Source organism: Erithacus rubecula (assembly GCF_903797595.1).
Source record: "Erithacus rubecula genome assembly, chromosome: 5".
In the NCBI taxonomy this organism is placed as follows: Eukaryota; Metazoa; Chordata; class Aves; order Passeriformes; family Muscicapidae; genus Erithacus; species Erithacus rubecula.
In genome coordinates this window covers 47,660,593-47,686,419 of record NC_136687.1, presented here as the reverse complement: position 1 = coordinate 47,686,419, position 25,827 = coordinate 47,660,593, and the positions used below count along the sequence as shown (strand labels likewise).

At 38.2% G+C, this 25,827-nt stretch overlaps 1 protein-coding gene across 1 annotated transcript in view; it reads left to right on the top strand.

Annotated features, from left to right (window-relative positions):
• Positions 1 to 7,500: 7,500 nt before the first annotated feature.
• The window catches only part of BANK1 (B cell scaffold protein with ankyrin repeats 1), a 129,664-nt gene continuing 111,337 nt past the window's right edge, over positions 7,501 to 25,827 (top strand). Inside the window, exons 1-2 of the mRNA XM_079307266.1 lie at positions 7,501 to 7,603; positions 25,395 to 25,793. Coding sequence (XP_079163392.1) covers positions 7,591 to 7,603; positions 25,395 to 25,793 — 412 coding nt within the window. The 5' untranslated portion in view covers positions 7,501 to 7,590. The remainder of the gene's footprint in view (positions 7,604 to 25,394; positions 25,794 to 25,827) is intronic.

Below are 25,827 nucleotides of genomic sequence, written 5' to 3'. Positions count from 1 at the left end.
CTACAGTCAGTGCAAGTCATTTTGGCAGCAGGAAGATGCAAAAAAGCAAGTCTGAATAGCTGGAGAGCACCATTAAACATCCAGAACACATGATTTGGACTGAAGAGAGTACAGCTCAATTTAAAATTAGCCTATTAAACTGCATGTAGTTTGGCTGCTGAGTTGTCCAGGAACTTAATAGAAAATGATTATTAATTATAATTTAACAGTAATGGATTGAGTAATGAGGGCCTGTTGGTTTGGTGTTGAAGAGTCCTGAGACCAGCTTGAACAAACTACCTCAAATTACAAACATCACAATTCCAAGAAAGGTACTTCCTGACAAACACCAGCAGGGATGTGCAGGCACTGAGATGGAAGTGAGAGACAGAAGTGTTGAGCAGAAGAAACCAAAGACCTGGTAACAGCCCTTCCAGCAATAAAGCATCTTTTGCTGAGCAGGCATGGCAAAACAATCTAAGATGTGTATGACTGACAGTCAATCACTTTACACTGTAAAAGATCAGTCACACTTTTTCATGGTGGGGATTTCTTGCCTTCCTCCCCAAGGTGTGTGATGATCCTTCCCTTGGGTGGGGAAGCCCCTCAAGGCTAACTCTTGAGGCTGAGCAAAGAGATTTGCCCACAGCTATTGGTATGGGTCAGTAATATCAACCTTTACTTGGTAAGCTACCTCTGGTAATACTGATTAAGTAAAAAGTACATTTTATCAGTTTTATTGTGCAGTTAATAATTCTGATTCCAGCCTTTTGTTCTTTTGACCTTCTGTCATTTTAACTATTTTGCAATTTACCTTTATTATCTTCATTTTTACCAAATCATTATCATTAAGAATCTAAATAAAGTATTCAGTTTATTAATATTGAATACCTGATTAGCCATCATTAATCCTGAAGGAGGACAAAGCCATATAAAAGCTTAATTACACCTGTACAATCCTTTAGCCAAAAACTTTGTCTGAGGCTCCCATTCAGTTCCATGACACTGGCACTACTTAGCTGGCCATTTGTACAGGATGCACACACGTGTACTGCAGCAGTACAGACAGGAGTATGGAATCAGCACTGCCAGCCAGATATGCCAGCAAAATCTGGGCCAGTGACCACATTTCAAGAGCAATCCTATGCAAAATCTCCTAAACTCAGCCTCTATCCATATGATTCAGTGCCACAACTCTAGGAAAGACATTGACAGCAACACCAGCAAAGTGCTCTGCAGAGTCTGAACCAAGAGAGTTTTGGGGATAGAAGACATGAGCTATGCCCCAATTTTTTCTTCACAGGTTTTTCTATTCTAATGTTTTAAAGAACCATTCCATGTATGTTCATTAGCATCATTGCTCCTTTCATATCCTTCCCCAGTTTCAGGTTTCCTTACAAGAAAGTCTGATCTTTTAAGTCTGGGTCAGTAATCTCAGTTTCCTGTTTGAATTGTCTCACTCCTTTCTTTCATTTCTTTGTTTAAGGATTGGCTTCAGTTTCTTCAGATTTGTAAAGTCAGGAGGAGGAAAAAAGAAGTGGAGAGAACAAAAATCTGCTCTATCACATTTATCAACCATTCTAAAAAATTGTCTTTTAAAAAGGCCTGTGAAAACTCAAGCTCCCAACTATCAGAAAGAATTATATTTCAGCAAGTAGCTAACTGCAGGCAAATGACAATGCAATATATGCTGAAATTGCTTCTGCAATAGGAGCTGTTGGATTTTCTCATTAATTGAAAAGCAAAATATTGGCAAATTACACTGTAATTTTAGCAAAGTTCTCTTAGGTATTATGGTCTATTTTGCCTGTTCTGCCAAGACTGAGCTGTTCATTTTGAAGTGTTTTCTACAACCTGTTTTTGAGTAACTCAAATTTCCAAGTGTGTAAGATCATTTCAATGAAAGGCTCTTTATCATTCATTTGCCATGTGACAAGTTGTCTTTGAAAACTACCAAAAACTACTTAAACTTTGTGCTATTAGAAAATATTCCTTAATAGACATGTTATGCTTTCCCCCCATACTGTTTCAGTTGTCTCTGGGAATGAATTCTTACTTGAAAAATAATGACTATAATCTGAACTACATGAATTCTACAGTCAATAGTTAAAGGTATGAGCATTACTGAACTAACAGGCAGAGGCTGTAAATCAACATTGTTTTAACAAACCATTACATTGCAATAATTACACTTTGAAAAGTAACAAATAGTTCTCCACAAATAAAATGTCAGGACTGCATAATGTTGTATTGCTACTGGAAAGAAAAATAGGTCACCTTAGTCTCTCGGGCACAGATGATCAATAAGAGGCGAGTGCTCACTATTGGTCAGGAACTATCTATCACCTTTGCTTGGGTTTCATTATTGGACATTTCTCTTTGCAATCCCAAACATCAAAGTCAATACCTCATTGGTTTTAGATCTCCACATGTTGCTACTATCCCATTAAGTCGTCTTAAATTAGTCCTTTGCTATTTGCCACCTGCCATTTTCCAAGAATGCAATTCAAGCATTGCCTTCCCTATCTTCCAGACAATTCTTAACTATTAATTTTAGAGATGAGACAAGCATTACTCCAGTGTGGCTCCAACAGTCACTACTTTGCTGGAAATACTGGCAAATCTTTTACTATCTTGAAGAAAAATTGCAATATGAGAAAAGAAGGAGGAAGAGTAATGCATAGGCAGGTATGGACCTTGAGGAGAGTGGAGAGGGAATAAACCTGACTTGCACCAGCCAAGAATACAGTTCAAAGACTGTGACTAATCTAGATCTAACAAATCCAGTACATCTGCATCCAGTGATGCTTCCAGTGGAGTGGAGAAACACACTGCTCTTGAGGGTCTGAATCTACCTCAAGAAATATTCATTGCCTTCTATTCCTTTGTTTGTGGGTTGCACGTGGCAAGAGAAACCAACAGTTCATTTAAGACCAAGCTCTACTTATAATCCATAAACCACACTGTGTCTACTTAATCAATTCAATCTACATTTTTCTAACATCCTGCTGGGTGCTGCATCAAGTTATTTATTAGTGGTGCAGTCCTTCAATACACATTTTCAAACAGAGGTATAAAACAACCCTGATGGCAGACATTAAAAATTCATATTGACCAACAATTACTGTAAGACATACAAGACACATCAGGTATTACCTTCATGAGTGTGTAAAAGCATCTTGCTATATAGCATTATATCAGAACATTGACTTTCTTGTGTTGTAAACAGCATTTGAATTGGTTTCTAACCACAACATGATTCAGTTTATTACCACTGAAGGCTTAAATGTGGCAACCCCAGAACATAGATTTTTGTTAAACAAAATCTTGAGGATTAATGTGATCTGTGCATGCATTCCAAAGCTTAAATCACAGTAACAGGTAATTGGACATGAAATTATATTCCATAGATGGGAGGAGTGGGGAGGAAATAATTTATTTTTGCTCTCTCTGCTATACCTGTAAAAACATTTTTAAAAACCCAGTCCCATATAATGCATCTAAAGTTTTTTTCAAAACTAACTAACAATGTTGTGACCACTGAAGATGCTGTGGGAGGAAACAGTATTTTTTTATACATACAAGATTGAAATTAAAGAATGACACAAATCATTTTCATGACATACTGGCAGTGCTTTTATATTCCAAGCCACCTATTTTACATTCTCTTATGCTTCATCTGTGTCATTAACCAATTTAATCATAATAGCACTAAAGAAAGAAGCTATTAAGATTTGTCTCAGTTGACCCATTTTTTTCTTAACTGAGAGTGTTACTGTGTACATTTTCTCTTAGAATTGTGTTCTGTTCTAGATCTGCTTTATTTTTATTTTAGTGCATGTGAACTTAAAAAACAAAACAAAGGTCTCAAACACAATTTTCTTGCTTTCTTGAAAGCTACCATACAAGCTGAGTAACACTCTTTATTCTTTTCTATATTTTCATAAGATTTAACCAATATTTAGAAATATATCATGTATTTAGTTTTTCCTTTTCTCCAGTAGACAAGAAGAGTGGACACTCAGTTAACTTCATGTTAATTCTTGCAATAACATTGAACATCAAAATGCAGTATCTGTGTGCATGGGCAGAAAAACCAAGATGACTACACAGCATGAATCTAAAACACATGCAAACTCCTGCTAAAATACAAAAACTAACTGTATCATCTGACATGCAATATTTCCAACTGATTATGTTAGTGATTATAGCATTATTATCTGTATTGTAGTATAACCTAGCAATATTGCCAGTGGATTTTACAATTAAACCCACAGGTGAAATTAAGTTAGTAATGAACAGTGAATAAAGCTTTCAAAACCATTTCAAGCTCCTTAACAGAAAAAAAGGCTTTTCAAACCTTAGCAGACCTATGGAAAACAAATATGTAAGATGTGTAGGAAATTATACTGGCATGTATTGAATGTTAATTATTTCCAAAGGAAAAGACAGGAAAATTCCAACAATAGCAGAATGTTCACAAAGGGAAAAACAAAAGCAGTATTAGAAAGAAATTAGTTTTGACAAGATCAGTGAGAATCCAAAGCTAAAAAGCATTACAGAAGTACATAATTGTCCCCAAATTAGCATTATGGATCTAGGATGTTTGCAAGTAAGCCTGTATTTCAAGTAAATTTACTAAAATTGAATCTTGAAATTCATACCAAGGGCAGCCAGACAACTTAAACACAACACTGACATCATTCCCAAGACATGTTTTTCATGATTTAACATGGATTTTTTGTTTCTTTTCCCTCTAATATAGCACTGCTTCACGACACACACCGAGGTTGCTTAATAATTTAAGTAGATTTTTCTTGCCTAGAAACAGTGACTGTTCTTACACCTCCAGCATGAATTATAAATTCCGTGGCTTTATGATACATATAAAGTGCAATCATTAGGAAGCTGAAGAACTGGGGAAACCTAATTCTTCTGCTGGACTTGTAAAGAAGACCTCAACCTCTGACAGACCCCACAGCTAACTTAATTTGTAAGTAGGAGTCTGCTGACACTGGCAGTAATATCTAGCCATATGCAGACATTACACCAGAGAAAATCTTCACCACTGCCCTGGTAAAAGCAGTATAAATTGATGCCAATAACCCTGCAGTAAGAGAATTGAGCTGTTTTGCTCTTAGAAATAATTCTGTTGGTTGCAGGCCTCAGTATACCTAACACAGTCTTGAGTTGCAAATGGTGAGAGACCAGCACAGTGCTCACCATTCTCATGGTTGTTCTGACTGCTGTCCTGGACAGGCCAGTATCAGGGTATCAAAAGCTGTGATGGCAGCACCACAGCTCAGGGAAAACCCATCTTCAAGAGTAAACTAGTTGAGCTCAGTAGCAAAGGCTCAGTTGGGTGCAAGTAAAAAGCACAGACCCAGCAGACTCAGCCTTGCCATCAGCAGGGAGAGGTGAAAGTGCACCCACCACGACGAGCGACTTGCACCACACCAAGCAGCCTCAATCCTCACCAAGGCTTAAACTGGGATCTAACAACACAATTCCTGCACTACCTTTCATCTCCATCTTCCCAGCAACCTGTCCCAGAGAGTCTCCTTCCAGCTTTACATGGATCACTTTGGCCACCAGAGGAGAGCACAGGTTTTGCCTGGCCATTGCAGGTTTGCCATATACACTGACCCCCATGTAGAGCAGGGCCTCTTGCTTTTGCATCCTGCTGAAGGTTTCTCCTTGAGTAGTAGAAGCCTGCCTGTTGTTTGGTTTAAAATCAGAGTACAGCAAATCTTGTTCCTCCTTTAGGACTCATTTCCACTGTCTCAAAATGTAAACAATTGAGCTATCACAATCCATTTTGTCCCTCATTCTGACACCCAGGGTAACCCCCTGATTTTATTTTTACTGGAATGAGAGTTTCAAGTTCCATTTTAGTTATTTTTACATTTAAATACATTTGTATTTAATGATTGTTTTTCTTTTTCATGAATTCCTATTTCCACAGTGAAGGTACTCGCAGTTCAGAATGCTCAATCATCCCAACTGCATCTGACCACATTACCTAACCCATCTTTTAGGAAGCAGCAATTATTATTGCCATGCAAAGATAGTCAGATGCAGTGTTTCTAAATGTTTTATCTTTGACATATTGTTCTTCCATTATGAGATATCTCATTTGTGCTTGTCCTGCTCACAGTTCAAGGCTGCTGACACTGTAGTGCTGCATCCCTTGCACCCAAAAATGCAGTACTGGAATGAGGTATTGCCCAGATGCCCGTCACTTAAATGAATAAAATCTGAAGGTAAAAAATGAGCAGCAAGGAACGACGGGAGGCATTCCAGGCTCTCTTCCTGTGCACATGTACACTGACATGACTGTCTAGTCCAGATTTTCCCAGTGTCTGTGTAGCTAGATGTTTCCTCTGTGTAGCAGGCCAGACCAAGTCAGAAATTTACCAAAAACAACTTAGCAGAAGTGACTGAAAACAACCCCTGAAACATGATGAATAATAATAATAAAGTATCTCCCTTTGTAATGATAGAAACAGGAACAGCTCAGAAGGTTCAGTTTTCCAAGTAATTGCAGTATGCAAAGTCTTTACAGAAGTAGTTCCCTGACTGAAGTCCAGCCTCCTGCAATTTGTGGTTTGTAGCTGATTGCAAACTCTGAAGGTTTCATCACAAAGACATCTCTAAGAACTTCCTTTATGTGAATTTTCCTTCCTCTAATACTGCTTGAATTCATTCTGTTCAGGCTGAGTCTTTTTATTTTGGACATCTGCATTCCTGCAACTGGTACTTAGGAAATTCACACTTGAGATCTTTAAAACCTTTGCCATGTTTCACTAAAATCAGCCCCAAAGCATTAAAGTTGAAGTAGGGAAGGTGAACACAGGAGTTCGGGTGGGCAAGGAGCACAAAATGGTCTGGAAAGGTTTGCTTCCTTTGAAAACTTATTACAGAAGGTTTCTTTCCATTTTTCTATAATCCTGTTTTATGGGGAAACTCTGGCTCCTTGTGGTGGGTCTGACCTTTATTTTGAAATTGGAAGATGCCACCTTGATTGATGTCTCCTGGCTAAATTTGGTGGCCAGTGCAGCTGCGAGCTGAAGCGTTTGCAGTGCCTCTCATGGGCTGCTTCATTTGATTTTTTTTATTTTTCGTTTCACTCTGCGCCACTCCAAAAAATAAATACACAGCATAATATCGTGGAGGTGCTAATCATACCACACCGTAACACTTAATGGCTGGGGTGCACCTCCCAGGTGCCCTCCGTCCCTGAGGGGCTTTGCGTGTGAGAGCAAACCAAACCGCAGCACTCCTGCACAGCTGCAAAGGCTCCACTCCCTCCTGATTTCTCCCCACACCCAGCCCACCTCGACAGCAGAGGGCTCTTACCGCGGGGCCGGCAATGCCGGGGGTGTGTGTGGGCCCAGGGGAGGATATGGGTGGGGCCCAGGGGACAGCGGAGCCCCGCGGGCAGCCGGGGAGGGCCCCGCGCTTCCGTCCGGGGGGCGGCGGCGGCCGGGACAGCGCTATAGGGCCGGGACCGGCACAGAGCCCTCGGGCCGGGACAGCGCCTTAGAGCTGGGACAGCGACCCGGGACCGGCACAGAGCCCTCGGGCCGGGACAGCGCAGAGAGCGGAGCCATGAGCCCGGCAGGTCGGTGTGGGGCAGGCTGCGAGGGCGGGGAGGTTGCCATAGGTGTTGTGTATTGGGCAGTGGAGACCCTGCCCTTGGGAGCAGCCCTCAAGCGCAGCCGGTGTCTAATGCGTCTCTTAGGGTGTCACAGTACCAACGTAGCTTTGCTGGGGGGGAGGAGATGTAGCAGCAAGAAGTTAGGAAATTAAACAATGAAAATTGTACGAGCGGTGTTAATTCGGCCCTACATGTGTATCCGCTCTGGGATAGTCTTAATTGGCTAATCACGTGTTGAGTTATTAATTAAAAATTGATCATCCCCTTGCAGTCTCTCGGCTCTCCGCATGGGATCCAGCCTATAGTGCACAGCAAAACTTTGCACAGTAATATTAATTCTTTGTTTATGCTTTTCTTGGTGTTTATTGCAATATCTGGGTGCCTCAAAACTGTTAGTGTGTATTTTGCTACTCCCTTGGTAGTGTTGGAACACATTATCCCATTGGCTGATGGAAAAAATTGATGAAAAGGTAAAATTACTTACAAAGGCCTCATGAGAATCAGAGGCAGCCCTTAATCTGAACCAGAAGCCTGTGGCTCCATGTCCCTGTGCACATTCTTCCCAGTTGTGTTCCCTTATTCACAGAAATACTATTTAGTGCTCCCATTTTCTTCATGCATCTTTGCAAGGCTCAGCGACACTTGAATCAAGCCAGTGACTGCCAAGCTGGGCACTCAATAAAAAGGAAATGAAAGACATGTAGCCAGATACCAGAAGTTTCAGTGACTTGTTTGCAGGGAGCTCAGCTTTATTTTTGTGATTCTTTTATTAGGTGGAACAGTATTTTATCCTCATTTTCTGAATGAGGAATCAAGAAAGAGAAGTCTGAGGGCCTGAGTCTGTTCTGATTCATCATTTTAAATGACTGCTTTGGATGTCAAGACAGGTCTTTTACCAAGTACTTTATATTTAGTATCATTTTATAACATCAGAGTAATCATATTAATTATTAGTTATGGAGTGCAGATTTGTAATGACATTAGCCTTGCAAGCCATCTTTACCTATTACTCTCATTATACAGATAAAAACACCAGGGAAGAAAGACAAAGTGGTATTTCCAGCTGTTTTATAATAAGTTAGTTGTAGATAAAATACCAAAACTCAGTACTGCTTTGCTTTTTACCTAGGACTGGTGGTGAAATGGGTGTGGTTATTTTACTGGTTGTTTTCTATTTAGATCCAACTTGAGTATTGCAAGCTTATTTAAAGAAGAAAGTTGCATATATGAGCAAAACTACATTTAATAGCATTTCCAAATACGCATATGCTGTCACAATGATTAGGCAAACTGATGTTTGTGGATGTGAGCAGTTGGCAGGGCATTGTTCTGATAATCACAGAAGTATGCTCAGTAATCATTCTGTATCAATGACAGAATACATCTGTGCATGACCTAGGGGCATATGGTTTAGAGTCTGGATCTTGGTGAATAAAGGCAGTCAAGCCCTGAGTATGCATGTGAAATGGCTGGGGTAATTGCTGAGTAAATACGTAAGAGCACCAAAGAGGAATGGCTGCTTTCCCAGCTGCTCTCAGCCAGTTCCACACATTGGCAGAGAAACAAGTTACAGTAGGCTCAGCCAGCAGAGGTTGTGCTGGCCTTCTACTCTGGCATCATTTGTCTCTGTCATTTTTTCATTTTTGCTCTGCCTAAGCCTCATCCACCTGCGACCTCCATGCACAAACCTCTCTTCTGCAGGTTTGCTACAGCATCAAACCTTTCTTTTATAGAAAGAGGTCTGTGTATAGAGGTGCATAGAGGTCTGTTTCCTCCTGATGGGCAGTATCTGTGAGGTGCTGAGATTGCATAAATTCATCCAGGTTAGGGTCTTCTACAGAGTACTGACAAGTAGCAAGCCTGTCTCCCACCAAGCATCCCAAACAGCTTTCAGATTTGAGCTAGACTAGCCCTTGAGCAATCCACCTGAAGCAAATTCTATTAAAGCTGCTGTAGCTAGTAGAGATAAAAGATTTGTAATGCATGATCTTTGATGACCTCTGCCTTCATTTGAAACAGGAGGCACTGACAGGATAACTTCATTGCTGTGCTGTGTTGGAGTCATCACTCCTCTCCACATCCAGGAATGCAGTTATCTTCATTGAGATCTTTCCTTTATTTGCACAGTGTACATTTCTGTGTCTTAAACTGTTTCTGGGTCAATGTTTGTGCAAGCTGTGTTCTGGGAGGGAATCTAGACAGTGAACAGACAAAAGTAATAGTTTGTTTTTTGTTTTTCTCAAGAATTAGGGGGTGCTTGAATTTTTAGTAGTCAGTAATTTTCCAGCTCCTTCACTTTTAAGGCAAAAAGAGTTCTCAGACAGTGATTTAAGTCAAAAGCCAAGAGGTCTAGTGGTGGAGTTTTGAAGAAGATTCAGTAATAGCATCATAATGTGAATATGAATATTCATATTCAATATTAATTATTAAGTAATATTAGCATTATTAATTATGTATTAGTAATTTGAGTATCAAAGAAGCCAGAACTGAAGTACCTCAAAGCTATCATTTGCCTTTGGAAGTGTTGGGATGCTCATTCAGATTCAAAAGTTGATCCCAACAAGCTGTGTTCCTGATTTGATACTCTCCCATCCCCCTTCTGTTGCAAGCAGCAGCTACTGAAGTTTGCATCGAAGCAATCGCCCACCCAACATTTGAAAAACTGGAGCACTGGTATCACTGGTGTTGTGATAAAGGTGAAAGAAAGCAGCAATCTCAGTTTCTTAAAAGAAAAACATGGCCAGAACTCAAAACCCACAATGTGACTCCTTGTCTGTATGTCTCTTGAAGCTGGTCTTTGAGAATTTGATTAGTTTATATACTCCTTTATTTGCTTGTAGGTAATAAAGAATGTTTTCTCCTCTAAACAAGCTTAAGCACCCCAATGCAAACAGCAGCAATAGCTTATTATATAATTATAGCTCCAAGGGAGGTCCAGTGATTTCTGACTGTCATTAGGAAAATGAAGTTGTCTTGACCTTTTTTATAAATCAAAATCAGACTACTGCAATGTGAACTGTGGTAAAAATTCCCTGTGTTTTATTAAATGTAAACAGAAGTAATAATTTCAGAATGGTATGGAAATTTTTTTTTTAAATCACTGTGGAGATAGGGAGTCACAAATACCAATATTTAATTTTTAAACTGGAATGTATTTCATGTAATGAAATTGATGTTTAGTGTTTATTGGCTCCCTGCACTGTAACCAAGCAAGGCTTTATATGAAGCCTCAGTGTACAATTTATGCTATCACAGGCCTGATAGTTGAAGCAAATTGGTCTTACCATCCCCATCATTACTTTGTTTTTCAGTGTTTCTGTGAGCTTTTGTTAGTTAGGTAAGAAGAGTCTTACATGTTTGACATTGAGACAGTTCAGGCAGAGGTACAGCTGAGTTTGGAAAGCATCCATTTACATTAGGATCACAAGCTTAACAGATGGTAAGCACTTGAAACTTTACACAGGTGTTTATCAATAGCTGCAGTCTGTGGCTGAGGTTCATTGCTTCTGTGTAAGACAGAATTCATGTAAGACCATCAAGCTGAAATGCAATGCATTTGTCAAGTTTCATAGTTTTTTCTCTGTACCTACTGGTAAACTTAATTAAAGTGAGTTGCCTAATCTTGCAGTTTTTCATAGCTGAAAAAAATGTATGGCTGTGTCTGGTCTTTCTGCTGGAGTCACACCACAGCTTCTGTCCAGCCCTGCATTTTTGGGTTCCTTTCTGAGGAAACCAACATCAGAAGAGAGACTTTCCTGGTTGTCAGTTTTGCCCTGACACCAAGTTAAGGCACAACTGAATAGAGCAGCTGAATATAAGAGCTAACACCAGGTCCTAGATCCCCTACTCTAGACATGCATAAAAGAGCTTCCTTGCAAGAAAAAATGTCAGACTAAAAGATAAACAGCCCCTGTCCCCAAACCTGACTGAGAACCTGTCACATACAGTTCAATTCATACCTAAATGTGCTTTATCCTCCACATTTCTCAGCGTTGGGGATGTGCATGTGTTGTGTCCCTCAAACAAAGCAAGGTATTTTCCTGTCAAAATGTAATGAAGTAATAAGATTTTCTCTCTGTATTTATTGTTATACTTGCATCCAATTAAAAAGAAAAAACAAAACCAAAACCCAAAAAGAAATACTAATTTTTTTTTAGTTTTTCTCTCTTCAGGCAAGTATTAAGTCGTGAAGAATAAATAATTCAAGTTTGTTTACTGTAGTCAGTAAAAAGTGGTGTTTGTTTGTCTGTTTGTTTTTAATATCAGATTAGAGGTACAACTGAAATAGTATGCATTATTTATTTTCTAGGGAAAAATTTCAAAAATTCTATAGGCTTTGTGAAAAACAGAACAATGAATAGAATTACATTTATTTAATTATTAATTAAACGTTTAAGAAATAAGATCATGTGTTAAACGTATTTTCATATGGTCTACCCTTCTGTTTTTCATAATTTTCATTTATTTGTGAAACATTTGCAATTTAAATAGCTGAAAGGAAAAAATAATGGCATGCCTGGAATGATTTGAACATGGACAATTTTTAGTCATTTGAAGACTGAAAATAAAAGCCTTCATGTTAAGCAGTGCTGTGTCATCTGTAAAAATGAAAGGCTATATTCAGTACAGGCTTCAAAGCAGTTTAATGCTAATATGATAGTGAGCATTAAATGAAAACAAGCAGTACTTTAATCAGAAGCCACAAGTGTGGTGTTCCTCTGATTCATTAAGATTTGTGACTGAAAAAACTTGGGCACTTGCTGTTTATTAAATTATAATATGCATGGTGACAGAAATGCATTTCTTAAATTAACAAAGCCATATTAACAGAAGAAACCAGATACATTCTGAGTTTGATTAGGTTCCCTTTAAAAATATGAAATACTCTGGGAAACTAGTAAATATGCAGTATTCAGCATAAACCCCTTCAAGCAGAAGTGATTTTCCTAAAAAATTTAGTCACTAAGATTATTTTGGAATGTTACAGTAGCATTCCTGTAATTCAGTTGTGACTGAACCATGTCGTGCTGGCCAGGAGTGTGTGTTTGGGCTGATGTATAAAAACTCCCAAGAAGGTGGCCAGTGTATCTCATGTTGTACAAGCAGACTGTGTCCACCTAGAACAACTTGTTCCCATTGTAAACTCAGTTTAGAGGAGTATTTTAAGAGGAAAAAAATAGTCCTTTGAAAAATGACTATTTGATCATTAGTTTTCAATTGCCTTTTGTTTGAGGGAACTGAAATAAACTATCCATGCCACTTATAGTTTCCATTCAAGTTTACTTCAAAGTGAGGGAGGGTAAGAACCCACACACAGCAGGAACAGGGGGTGGAGAGGTGGCTGAGTGGGCCCTTCCAGGGATTGTTTAGGAAGGCATCTCAGGTATATAAAAGATAGGAAAGAAGGGAAAGAGTTCTTTGGCTTGCTCAGATCTGTCTGCTGAGGAGCCAGCTCCTTGAGAAGATAAATGGAGGGACCAGGCTGGGAGGGAAGCTGTGGGAAAGTCTGCTTCACATCCCTGCCCCTGCCAGTCTGGTGATGCTGTGCTGCCGTGGGGTGCTGCAGGCTGTGAGGGTGTAGGACATCAGGGATTGCTTGAGGTCACAGAACTTACTTGAGGTCATTTGTGCTGACCTGAGGTCATTGGAGTCCCTGATAGGGGTCCTTGGGGTCATTTGGGTGACTTGGACAGGAAGCCCCTTAGCACAGATGCTGCCTTTGGCCTCTGCTGTTCATAACCTCCAACCAGGAGGGCAGAGACAGCATTCAGGACAGCTGGACACAAGTGGACCCATCATGCTCGGGTCAAGGTTTTTAACAGCCTGGAGATTTGGATTTCTCAGCTGGAAGAAAAGGATGGAAGCCCTTGGCTCCCAGTGGCCATGGCAGGGAGCTCTAGTGATTCATGGATAATGTCAACTGTCATTGTCTACTTTATTCTCCATATTTGCTTGCCACTCCTGGTGCCGAGACCAGATGTGGAAAAGTAGGGAGGGGCTGTTTCAAGTGCTTCTGGTTGTTAGAAAGGGTTAAGTTAATAATAACTAGGGTTTGTAAAGACAGAATGATAAATAAGAAGAGGAGGGATTGAGGGGAAAGCTGATTTTGTCTTTACAAACAGTTTGAGTGAAGGTATGGGTGTTAACATCTTTAAAATAGATCTTAATGTCTCTACCAGCTCTGGGCAGCAGGTTGGTTGCAGAGTCCGGAGAGCTTGGCTCCTGAAACAGACAAGCCTGAGTTTCTGAACTTCAGGGTGAAATAGTGTGTTCAAGGGGGAGTAGGGGATAGGTGGTTTGGGAAGGCAGTACCTTCCCTGGACCTCAGATGGGGAAAGGAAGAGGGCAGCATGCAGCTGGGAGCTCAGGATAAAAGGAGGCTGTGCCCTCCAGAACCTTGGGAGAGAAAACCCTGCCTGTGCCCCAGAGAACATGCTCTGTTTGTTCATGTGTTTGAATGAAGTTGCAGGACTCCTCTGTCTCCTGTTTGGACATAAACCTCTGGCATTTGTCAATTTTCCTGACCTAAGCAAGGCCTTTGAGTAAGCCAGATAGACCCCTGCATCTTTACGAGTGACTCAATTATTCTAAGTCTGTCCAGAAAGTAAACTCTAGAAGCTTAATCTTACTTTTAGTATCTAAAGGTAATTTGCATTTCAAATTCATCTGAGTCTTTTAAACAGCATTTCTTAAAGGTAGGCTGATATTATGAGAAAACTTTATAAAGATTTAATCAAATAATAGAAGTGGTCTTGCTTGGAAAGGATGTTCTGTAGTATCTGGAAAATCTAATAAAAATGCACAAAACTCAATATACCTTTATTCCTCCACCCCTCTGAGATGTCTGTTTGTAGATATTTCACTGAGTCTCTAGTTGCTGTAGACTTCCTACCTGTAAACATGGAAAGCTAATTCCCCAGCCTAGAGTGTCTCAGAATAACTTTATTTAATCAACAAAGCCTTGTTGCTGTGCACTATCAAAGGAAATTTTGCCAGTGTTTTTAATCAAAACTTTAAGGTTCTTATACATACATTTTGGTTTTGTAACACAATAATCTTATTATTAAAACTTTCAAATGTGTTTCTTTCCCTTATCAATTCTGTTCCCTGTTGAAGACCAGGTATTTTAGAGGAGGCCAAATCTAATTTGGCCTTGAATGAAATAGTCTGTGACGATTGAATTGGGGAAAATGTAGTTTCAGTGAAAGTTTAGGCCAGATCCTACATTTAGCAGTTTGGAAACAGAAAAATTTTCTGCTTAAAGGGTACGTTCAGGACAGTTTCATTTTAATTTTTTGCTAGTGTTCTTGCCAAGCTATTGTCAGCTGGTTTTCTAAGAGAGTTTAAAAACAGCTATGTTTATTGGCATACTTACAGCATGTATTTCAATACAGATGCTTATAGGATTCATTAAAATGGCAAGCCCTGTTTCTATATCATACCTTACAAATATATAATGTATACTATAGTTTTTGTGCTCCCACATGCTGTTCAGTCCATGCTCATTTTGAATAACATGTATAAAAATGAATAGCATTCATTTTGTACAAAACTGTGTCTGAAATAACTTAGTAAAAAGGCAGAAATAAATAAGAAATATTTTGAAAATATAGATTTATAAATATTTATATTTATAATTATAATATATATTATATATATAATATATATAATAAATATAAATATAATATATTTATAATTATTTTCTTTCTCTCACTGCAATTATGCTACAGATGAGCATTATAACATTTGAATTTCCAAATGTACATGCTCTCCCCTAAACAATCTATTTTGCTTAATAAGTGAAAAAGTTTTCACTCTTGTCTAACAAAAAAACATCCAGTACTGGATAAATGATAGTTCATAATGTAAGTCTTTACTAAAGTAGTAGAAGTCTTTGAAGGAGTATTTCCAAACTTAAGTTCCTCTACTTTTGTAGGTTTTTATTTCTTACTGAAAGGTCAGCATGATATGAAGTCTCTCAAGATGCATAAGCACTGTTTTGGTTTTTTTTTAATTACTCTTGAACATGTTTTGTTTGTGGATATTTCCTTTCTTGGTATATTGCTAAAATTTGGTTCACTGAATTTTTGATCCCTGATAAACAGGATGGGCAGAGCTCAGCAGTAGGCCTGGGAGGCATGCAGGGTACATTGAAGAGAGTTTATTTTAGACTTGCTCTGGTCTGGTCCTGTGGCCTTCACAGGCAGTGCACGTGTGGTGTGATTATAAAGTTTTGAGATGTTTGTGCAGTGACAGCATTAATCTGTGGTAAATGGAACATGGGCAGAATAAACTCCAGAGGAGAAAAATTAAAGGTGCGCATTGTGTTTCATACTTTTAACAAATAAGCTAGTTATTGCTGAGCAGCTGGCACTTGGTAGTATGCTAAACTGCAGGATCCTGAAGAGTCTTACATTAGACACTAATAAAATACAAGTACAATGGAGATAGGTCTATGACAGCATCAACCTGTTTTATTTTAAGATCTTTTCTTTTTCTGGATGTTCAAGAGGAAAGTAAAAATTTAGTTATATAGATTTGGTCAAACAACAAGGGACTTGATGATGTAAAAAGTAGGATGCTTCCTAATTCTTTGGTCCTGTCCTGTCTACCTCAAGCTTCTGAGTTTTACTGTATTTGAACTACACAGGTTCTCTGACTGTAGTGAGATAAGGTTTAATTTGATGTCCAAAACAGTTCAGGAGAAGAAATGGATGACAGTGGGTTTGAAAAGGTGGAAGCACTGGTGAGATACTTCTCCTCCATCGTACACAATTCTGTAAACATACTTTTCCTGTTTCTATCCCTCAGTGAGGCTATGTACAATGACAGCAATGTATAGGAAAGATGTATGTATTGTATGATAAATCTATTTGCAAGAACCTCAACATACAGAATTGGTTTATTTCTGGGAAGGATCCTTGTGGTCTAAAGCAGTTGTAGTTATATAAAATCTTTCTGCGAGGTCTCCCCACTAGAGGAGGACCCAAAATTGTTATCCAAGTAACTCTCCAGTTTGTTCTTATTTTAGACCAGTAATAATTTTGGGAATTTATTTTGCAAAAGGGAAAGATAATTGCATGTGTTAAATTTATACTGAGGAGATATTCTTTCTGGAAAAACGTCTTTTGAATCTCATAGAAGCTGTAGCGGTATTTGGGCATCACAGTTGATATTTCAGGCCTGTGCTTGAAATTTGTGAAGGCAGCTGGCATTCTTTTAACTGAGCAGTTTTGTTTATCTAATGGACTAAAATAAAAGTGGTTTGTTATATAGGTAATCTGTAGAATCTTTGTCTTAAGGCAGTAGAGAGGGAGCAGAGGTGGTTTTAATATAGAGAAGTCAGCCTTCCACTGAAGTTGTTCCTGAGTTTATTTAGCTTGGTTTCTAACTCACTGTTAGTTCTATCATTGTTCATTTTATGAAGCTGCACATTTATATAATGATTTTCTACTTAATTTACTTTCTTCTGTGTGCAACATTAGCATGACTGTTGTTAAAAAGGTCAAAACAAAAATATAAAGTGTTTGTCCAACACTGATGAGAGCTTTGTCTTGGGTTGTTTCATTGTTACTGTTTGGGTTTTTTTAGTGATCATCATGTATTTTGCAGAAAGGGAGGAAAGAAAGGAGCTGAAACTGGAGGACAATTTATTCTACAGCCACCTAACTTCAACATGTTATATATCATACAAAAACTGCTTCTCACATTTACTTAAATTTCTGGATGAATGCTCAAGTAAATGAGATGCATTAAAAAATGGATTTAAAATCAGACTGCAAAAGCAGGAGAAGATCAAGCTGTCTAATTTTTGGGATCTCAGAAGCCCTCCCTCAGTGGCAAAGGAAACAGTAGCTTTAGAAACCCAAGAAGTGTGGATGATACACTGGAATAAAGGTTGCCTGATACACAGGTTGCCCAGAGAAGCTGTTGATGCCCCATACAAGGAAACATTCCAGATTGGATGGGCCTCTGAACAACCTGGTCTAGTGAAAAGTGTCCCTGCCCATGGCAGGGTCTAGAAAGGAGCTAGTCCTAAAGGGTCCCTTCCAGCCCAAACCATTCTATGGCTCCTCTGAGAGTTCAGCCAGATTTCTACAGATTTCTAGTGTCAATGATAATCTGTGATTTAGGAATTTGTTGGCATGTCACCTATAGTTAATTCAGTATATATTGTCTCATTACAAGTGTAGGGAACACAGAAATCTCTGAGCATAAATTGCAATAAATGGTGTTATTTATTGATAAACATTGCTTGATGATCAGTGTCTGTCAAATCCTGGCAAGCAAATTAAACTGCTTAATGTGTAAGACACTTTTCTTGTTTTGTGCATCATTTGCTACAGTGTGACATTCCCAGACCATAGCTGTTGGAATCACAGCAACTTACACAAAATGTTATTTCTTGCAAGATCAGTGGGGTTTGTTTTGTTGTGTAAGCATTATTTTCTGAGAGGTATTCTCTTGTGATTGAGGTGAAAGTACTGAATTTCATGAGAATATTTTCCCTAAAAAATATCTGCATAACATGTGTTCCATTCTTTCTTATTTTGAAGAAATTAAAGAAATTGAAATGAGAAATTGAAGTAACAATGGAATCAAAGGGGACAGAGAAGAAAAGCAAGAGAAGGCAAAAGAAAAAGCAAAAACATTGAATTTAAGTGAGTAGAGTTTAAGTGTGATCATAAATCTGGAATTGTCTGCACTAAGTCAGGATGGTAACATCTAAAGAGATGCTAATAAGAGAAACGCTGGCAATTAAAAAAAAATCAAATGAAGCAGAGGATGCTTTGATCTGCCCTAACAGGATGTTTTCAAATTAATTTTTTATATATATTTCATGTTTATAAAACCATACTTGTAGTGATAGGGTAAGGGAAATTTTCAGATGGTAGTTGCTTCTGGTATCAATAGCATCTGTTAATGCAAATTTGATACACTTTGCTCAGGTTTTCCTTGACTTTAAAGACTTGTTCAGCTTTTCATTTGACCTTAAAGACTTATTCCTTGGCAGTCATAAAAAAGCAGTATATTACTCCAGCTCTTCATGCTGTCATTATGGTATATTTTCTCTTCATGATTTGTTCATGTCTAAATGATTTCTGAATTGCCTGGTTGCTTTGTGCTGAAATCTACTGAAGGTGTGATTTGCTCTCAAGGGAGTGACTGTAATGACAGGAAATTTTGCCTCATTGCAATTGAGATAAAGGAGGAGGTCTGTCTTGAAATAGAAAAATGAGTTCTGACCTCTACATTCCTATATCCCATATTTGTCTTCAGCCTTGCTCATTAGAAGCAAGAGCACCTGTGCATCAGTAGGTATTCAGATGTAAGGATCCATAGGACAGATCAGAGAGGAAGGCCTAAATCAAGAAAAAGGCCATATTGCTTAATGAGAAACAGCTTTTTGGGCATAATGTTCACTTTATCATGTTTGATAGTCAGGTATCTTTCTGGTCTACCCTTGTCAGGTCAATGCTGTGGAAAGACACCCCAGGAATTTATTTGGTTCTGTTTTTTCCATCGTTACATTGTTAGGGAAGATCAATGCAATTTCTTTACAGGGAAAACCAACTAGATCAAACATAAACTGATGCCATTTGTACAAAATTTTTTCCTCTCTATAGAACCAGACCTAACTAAGCTTAGTAAGAAGAAGGATGAAAACATGAAGCTTGATTTTATACAGATAGAGCAAGTGTTTGTTTTCACATACAATTTAGCAATTACCAACAGAAGGTACATAAACACTGAAAATGTTCTCATTATGTGCTAGTTAAATAGGCATTTTAGAATAGAAGTGCAGCCACTTTTGGGTGATACAATGAGGGCAGGAATACCCTGTGTTTTAGGATAATTACTTTAATTGAAACAGGTGTACCACAGTGCTGCAGCTACTTTGTGATCTCACTCTAAAGTTTATAAGTGGCTTTCATAATTTTCATTTTCTTTACTGGAACACCTCAGAAAAGCAACATGAACTGCCTTGAAAACATTTTCCATTATCTGCAAGTAGTTGTAAAGTGTTTTCTGCTGTCCTTCCTGCAATGAATGCATTTTGGCTTGCTTCAGGGGATTTGCCTTGCAGAATTCCAGCAACCAAGAGCTGGAGTTGCATTTTGAGACACATTTACTGGATGCGTTGTGTGAGGTGTGCTGACTGGGAAAATCAATTCCTTTTGGATGGGTGAGGGGCACTCATTATGCTGAATTAAGTGTTCTCATTCTGTTTCCAAATGTTAGATTCCAGGGGTTGTTGGAGTGCTAGCGGAACTTTTTCCACTTATCATACCACTTTTGGTCATCATGGCAAGCAGTGTGGAGATATGAATGGTTGAATCATTGTGAAAAGATTGCAAAAGGCCCAAGAGGTTAAAATCCTTAGATTCTAAAGTCTCATTTGAACTAGTATGCATATTTGTCACTCTCATCCTACATACAGCCCAGATGGGAATGAATCTTGGGATTAGAAGAGAAGTTTAGAAAATCTCTGAGTGAAGAAGGGAGTCTGGGTTATTTTATGCTTCCTTATATTTCTCATGTTCCATTTTTTTTTTCATTGTGTTATGACCTGTAACTATATCCATAGTTTCATCCTACTGGGTGAAGTAGGTGAGTGCAGTCAACTTGCAAAGTCTTGAATAGCTCTATCCTGGCAATGCTTGCCTGAAAAAAAAAAACTGATTCTTTTCATGTAAGTTTTTAGCATGAAAAGATACTCATGGTAATCCTGGAGAGTGTAGTCTTCTATTCACAAAAGAATTAAAGATTCAATGGATGTCCTTCCATATCATTTATGTTGCCCAGGTTTTTCATCAATATGTTATGAGAAAGTGAGCAAGAACTTGTGTGCCTTTCCACTTCTCCTTTGAGATATTTAACTACTGTATTTATTTTAACAAATTTTTGCTGATGGACAGTAGTTCATTGCATACTGACAGAGTTCATACATTTCTTTCTCAAATGTCTTTCCTTTTAAGACTGATATTTAAAAAAAAATCAAACGACCTTCCATTCCCCAATTGAGGACATCTGTGACAGGAAGAAATAAGAGGGACAAATTTTATCCTTGTCTAGCAGTTGATCCTGTCCTTTCCCAGCATAATGGTGGAGAGCAATTTGAGAGGGTGTTTTCTTCACACAGGTATCAAGGGCTGATGGAATTGAGGTGAGGATTGTAAAAAGACTTGTGTTAAGTTTTTGTTAGGGCTGACTGTGGCAGGCTTGGTATGTGGTTATAGCAGTTCATGGGTGGCTGAGTGAACAGCAGAGAATTCCATTGTTAGGTTCCAGTACCCTAACTGAAAAAGAACAAACCACCCTGAGAAATATGGTGATCCATCTTTCCAGTAAAACTCAGGGAAAAGTTGGTGTTCAAACCTGACCTTTTTTTCACCAAAACATCTTAAGGTAGTAGGACAGTAGAGGCAATTTTTAAACTATCCTAATTGTAATCAGCCTTATTTAAGTCAGAGTATGTAGGTGCTGAATTTTTGGAAACAACTGCAGTACAATGCAGGTCAAAGATATCTAGAAGTAAAGCATTTCACCTACAAACCTTTAGAAACTCCTAGAAACCTAAAAGGCCTTTAAAAAAACAGGGAATGAATTGACACCTGTGCAGTGTTATTTTCAAAGACAAGTGTTACCAAGTGCTTCTTGATTACTTCTATGCACAAAGAAATTATCATTTACAAGATTGCAAGGTTCATATACTGAGATATCTTTTAAAGAGCACCTACTAGACCCCAGTTTTCAATTTATTTCCTTTGCCTTCCTGGTGTGTTTGGTGCTTTGCAGGGTTCTTAAGGTTTCCTTTAACTCTGTAATATATTTGCTTTTTTTCCCCTCCCTCTTCCCCTACTATATTCTATAATTCTTACCATAAGAGACATGTTATTTCATTCTATAACACAAGTTCTTGATTCCTGCTTGGTCACAGTAGTCTCATAGGATCTAGTATGTTTTTTCCAAGAGCCCTTCAGATGACATGAGATGCACTTTCTTGGGCAACCATGCATGAGTAACTAGAGAAGAATTTTGCTTGTCAGAAGAATCCCTTTCAGGTTATGGATGACTGCATAAACTCTCTCACTGTTTCTCATTGCTGAACTAATAATAAATTTTATTTCTACCTTTGAGTCAGTTTCCAGGCACGAGCAGATGAAGCACAGCTTAATTTTGTCAGGATATGATAGTTTCTATTACATTAACTTCCAAGGGAGCAAAATTAATCTCAACTTACATTATATTTCAAGTGCAGTAAATTCAAAGAATTATTCAGTAAGAGGTGAAAATAATGAAGGGGAAAAAACTCTGGCTGAAAAGTTGAGCATTGTCACTGTACATTCAGTACTGGGTAGTTGCATTGAAGCTGGACTTGTATTTTTTTTTTGTTTGATTTTTTTGTTTGTTTGTTTTTGTTTGTTTGAGGTTAAAATAATACTGTTCTGAAGGCAGAATTTTGGTGGTCTTTAATTTTCAAGTAGCTGTCTGCATATGCATCTTAGTAGAATCTCTGAAGGCAAAAACACTGTATGTCAGGAACAAGTACATAGAATAGATTTTTGATAAGGGACATCATAGCTATTTATAGGGCAGACTTTGACTCCACATTTCAATTCAGGCAAACATTTCAAAATAGTAGTATTTTGCCTTTTAATACAGAAGTATTAAAGGAGAAGTAAGATGCAAGACTTATATTTCTGCTTAATATTGAACTTAACTCTTAGTATAGAAGGCAGATCAGTGTCAGAAAAAAATGCAAGCTTATAATTTAAATCATACCCACATTTGGTTTCCCCTAGGTAACTTGATAGCACTTGCTGCTTGCTTCAATAAACATTGCACCAAAGTGCAGTATGAAAACCCTTACTCAACAGCATGGCTCTTCCCTCTGTACATAGATAGAAAAGACAAATTAAATAGGGGAGGCATATTGCATTAGAGCTTTATGAGATGTGTGCTGCAGAGCCTTTATTCCATCAAGTGTGGTGTTAGATATATTTCACTCCCCTTTCTTATACAAATAAAGCTTTCTCTCTCATACATAAAAATCAATACAGTTAAGAAGCAATGCAGTTGAGCCTTCAATAAACATTGTAAAACCCCTTTTTCATTCTTGCTTAGCTAAGATCAAAGCTACAGACCAGTGCAGATATTCCATATGGAAGTGGAATTACTTTGTCTTCTTTTATCCTTTCAGTGCATGTTTCTCACTTTTATCTTTAGAATTTCTTGAGTATTCAAGCCTTATACTTTCCATTTGTACAGGGGTAAATGAATGTGGAATTCATTGTTTTGAGCTCATGTGCATACCCAAGGTTATTTTTTTCTTCCCATGCATTGTATGAAGGATCCCCTACCCTGTATGCAGTTCTGGTTTTCTCAGAAAGAATTTTGAAAAGGCAGGAGGGTTCACAAAAGTGCAGAAAAAACCAGAGTTCTACAGTGTTTCCATTGTATTGTGAAGAATATTAATCCCAGTTTACAAACTGTAACAAAGGCAAGGCTAAGAGTCACTTCATAGGAATCTCAAGACCTCAGAGGATGGATTTCTGAGAGCAGAAGAACAGATGCTTCTATAGGATTGCAGAAATATATGAAATTGTATTATAGCTGTAAGTTAGAACTGAGTGAATTCAAACAAAGTGTAAAGAATGAATTATTAAATTTTCCTTATGGTTTAAATATTGTCTTTATATCCATATGTTTAAAGAAGTGCTGCAGTGCTTTTAGTAATGGAGACTGAAAATAGAAGGTACTTGCCTCTTCCATTTTCTGTGGTATGAAACTGTGTGGTCAGACTGAAAGAGCTTCTGGCTTTACAGCACTGTTAGTACAGTTTCTTCTTTTGAAACAGTGCAGCAATTCATAGCTTTTTGTTTCTATTTTGTGCATGTCTGTCTATGAGTGTTATGGAAGATCAGATGAGATTCTGAAAATAATATTGCAGCAAGTAGATTTTTTTATCCCAGCATCTTAAACCAAATGATTTTGCTCTGAGTTAAATGAGAAATACACTGCTGTTTTTCTTGCTATTAATCTTCAGCATTTCATCAGAAACAGATATTTTTCAGACTGTTTTTATCATGGGAAATACAATATTCACCGCTCCAAATACACTTTGACAAATATGACCCTGCTTTAATGTACTAGTAAGTAACTTGAAATATCATCACCTGCTACCATGTTGAGCATGGCCCTTTATGATTTCCTGTGACAGAAAACTTTGTGAAAGGGCGAGCATTTACAAATCTTGAAAATATAGCAACTGTTCTCTAAGCAGTTTGTAGACATATAATGAACTCAAAAGATTAAATGATAGTGTCCTTATTCTACAAGTTTCAATCAGCTTTTGTTGGGTAAACTTTGTTTCCTGTATCTCCAGAATAAAGAATGGATGAACAAAGTGTAGAAATAATTTCTTCTAAAAGGAAGGGAAGACTAATAACATAAGCATTAATCCTGGACTGGAGATATAGGTTCCATTTCTTTTATACATGGACTCATGTGGGATCCTTGACAAGTTTTTTATTCTTCTCAGCTACATCTGTACTGTGTTTCCAGCAGCACATCCCCTTGCCCACATCCTTTGTGTGCCCCAGAAACATTCTAACTCTGTGTACACCCCTTGTGTCCCTGTCTCCTGATCTCAGAGTGCAGCAGCTTAGGCACCCAAAGGAGCTGTGGTGCACTGCAGGCAGTGTCAGTCAGGCTGCCTACCCCGACCAGCAGGCAGACACCATCGAGCACAGTGAAGGTAAAGTGCAGGAGCTGTGTCTGTTCCTCAGCCTCACACGGTTGCTGCACAGGGCTGTGATTGTGAACTGCTCTGGGGATATTAAGCTGCCCTGGCTTGATGTATATCGTTGTTGTTTTGCTCATCAAATCAGAGTTTTTGATGGTTTCACATGATCAGAAAATGACTGAGGTTGGATGGGGCATCTGGGAGCTCTCTTGTACACTTAGAGCCAGGAACATACCCAGGCAACTTTTGAGTAGCTCTGAGGAAACAGATTCCACAGCCGTTCCAGACAGCCTGTGCCAGTGTTCACACGCAAAAAAAAGCATTTCCTGATGCTCAGAAGCAGCCCCCTGTGTTTCAGCTTGTGCCTGTTGCCTCTGTCTCGAACTGTCACCCTAGTAACACTGTGGAAGAGTATTAGTTGTCTTACTAGCATCATGTTTTACATCTTAAAGGGAAAGAGAATAAAAAATTACAGTTCTAGATTTATTTGTGTCAGGTCTCAAATAATTTTCTTAGAATAAGGAGAGTAAAGAAACATCACAAATTACTATCCTAATACCATGCTGGCAAAATATCCTAAACATATCAATTAATTTTCTAATGAAGTCAGATCTTGTTCATATGTTCAAATATACATTTTTACTTCAATCATTAAAAGCTAAGTTTCATTTTTAATACTATCTATTTGTCAGGACTAGGAGTGAGCAGAATGTGTGAATGTGCTCTGCTTCCTATACTGCTGTTTCAGTTTTTTCTGAAATTTTCTGAAATTCTAAACATAATATCCTGAGGTATTTGTCCAGTATTTCTGTGGACAGTCTTTCTGCCTTGGTCTTAGGAATAAGGAGATGGTTGTCATTTCAAGGTGATGAGCTGATTTCTGCTGAAGGTAATTTCTTCAGCACCTTAGGGTTTTATTGGGGAGGGAAACAGTCTGTCTTCTGATATTTATAATGGATTTAAAACACATTTGAAAATATTTTATTAATGTTTTCTTCTCTCTAGAAAATACAAAGGATATCCTTGTGATATATGAACAAGAAGCAGAAGAGTGGGCTCTGTATTTAAAATCTCTTTTTGGACTCATAGTGAACAAAGAAGGAATCTTACTCTACGATCTGGAGAATTCGTCTTTCAAGCACCAGAAGCTACTCTGTTTACAATCTTATAAATGTAAACTCCTGATACTCTCATGTGGACTTCTTAACTGCCTGAATCAAAAAAGAAGTTACTTTCTGGAACAAGTTCTGAAACCTTCGGATAATGTGGTCATTCTGCTTTGTGGAGTGGAGAATTCAGAGATTCTTTATGAGATACTAACCTTAGCTGGAGGCAGCAAAGAGATTTCTACTGATCAGAAACCTGAGGAATATATTTCTGTTGTTAAAGGAATTATTCAACCAGGTAATATAGTACTGCTTGTTTGTAATCCTGAGGT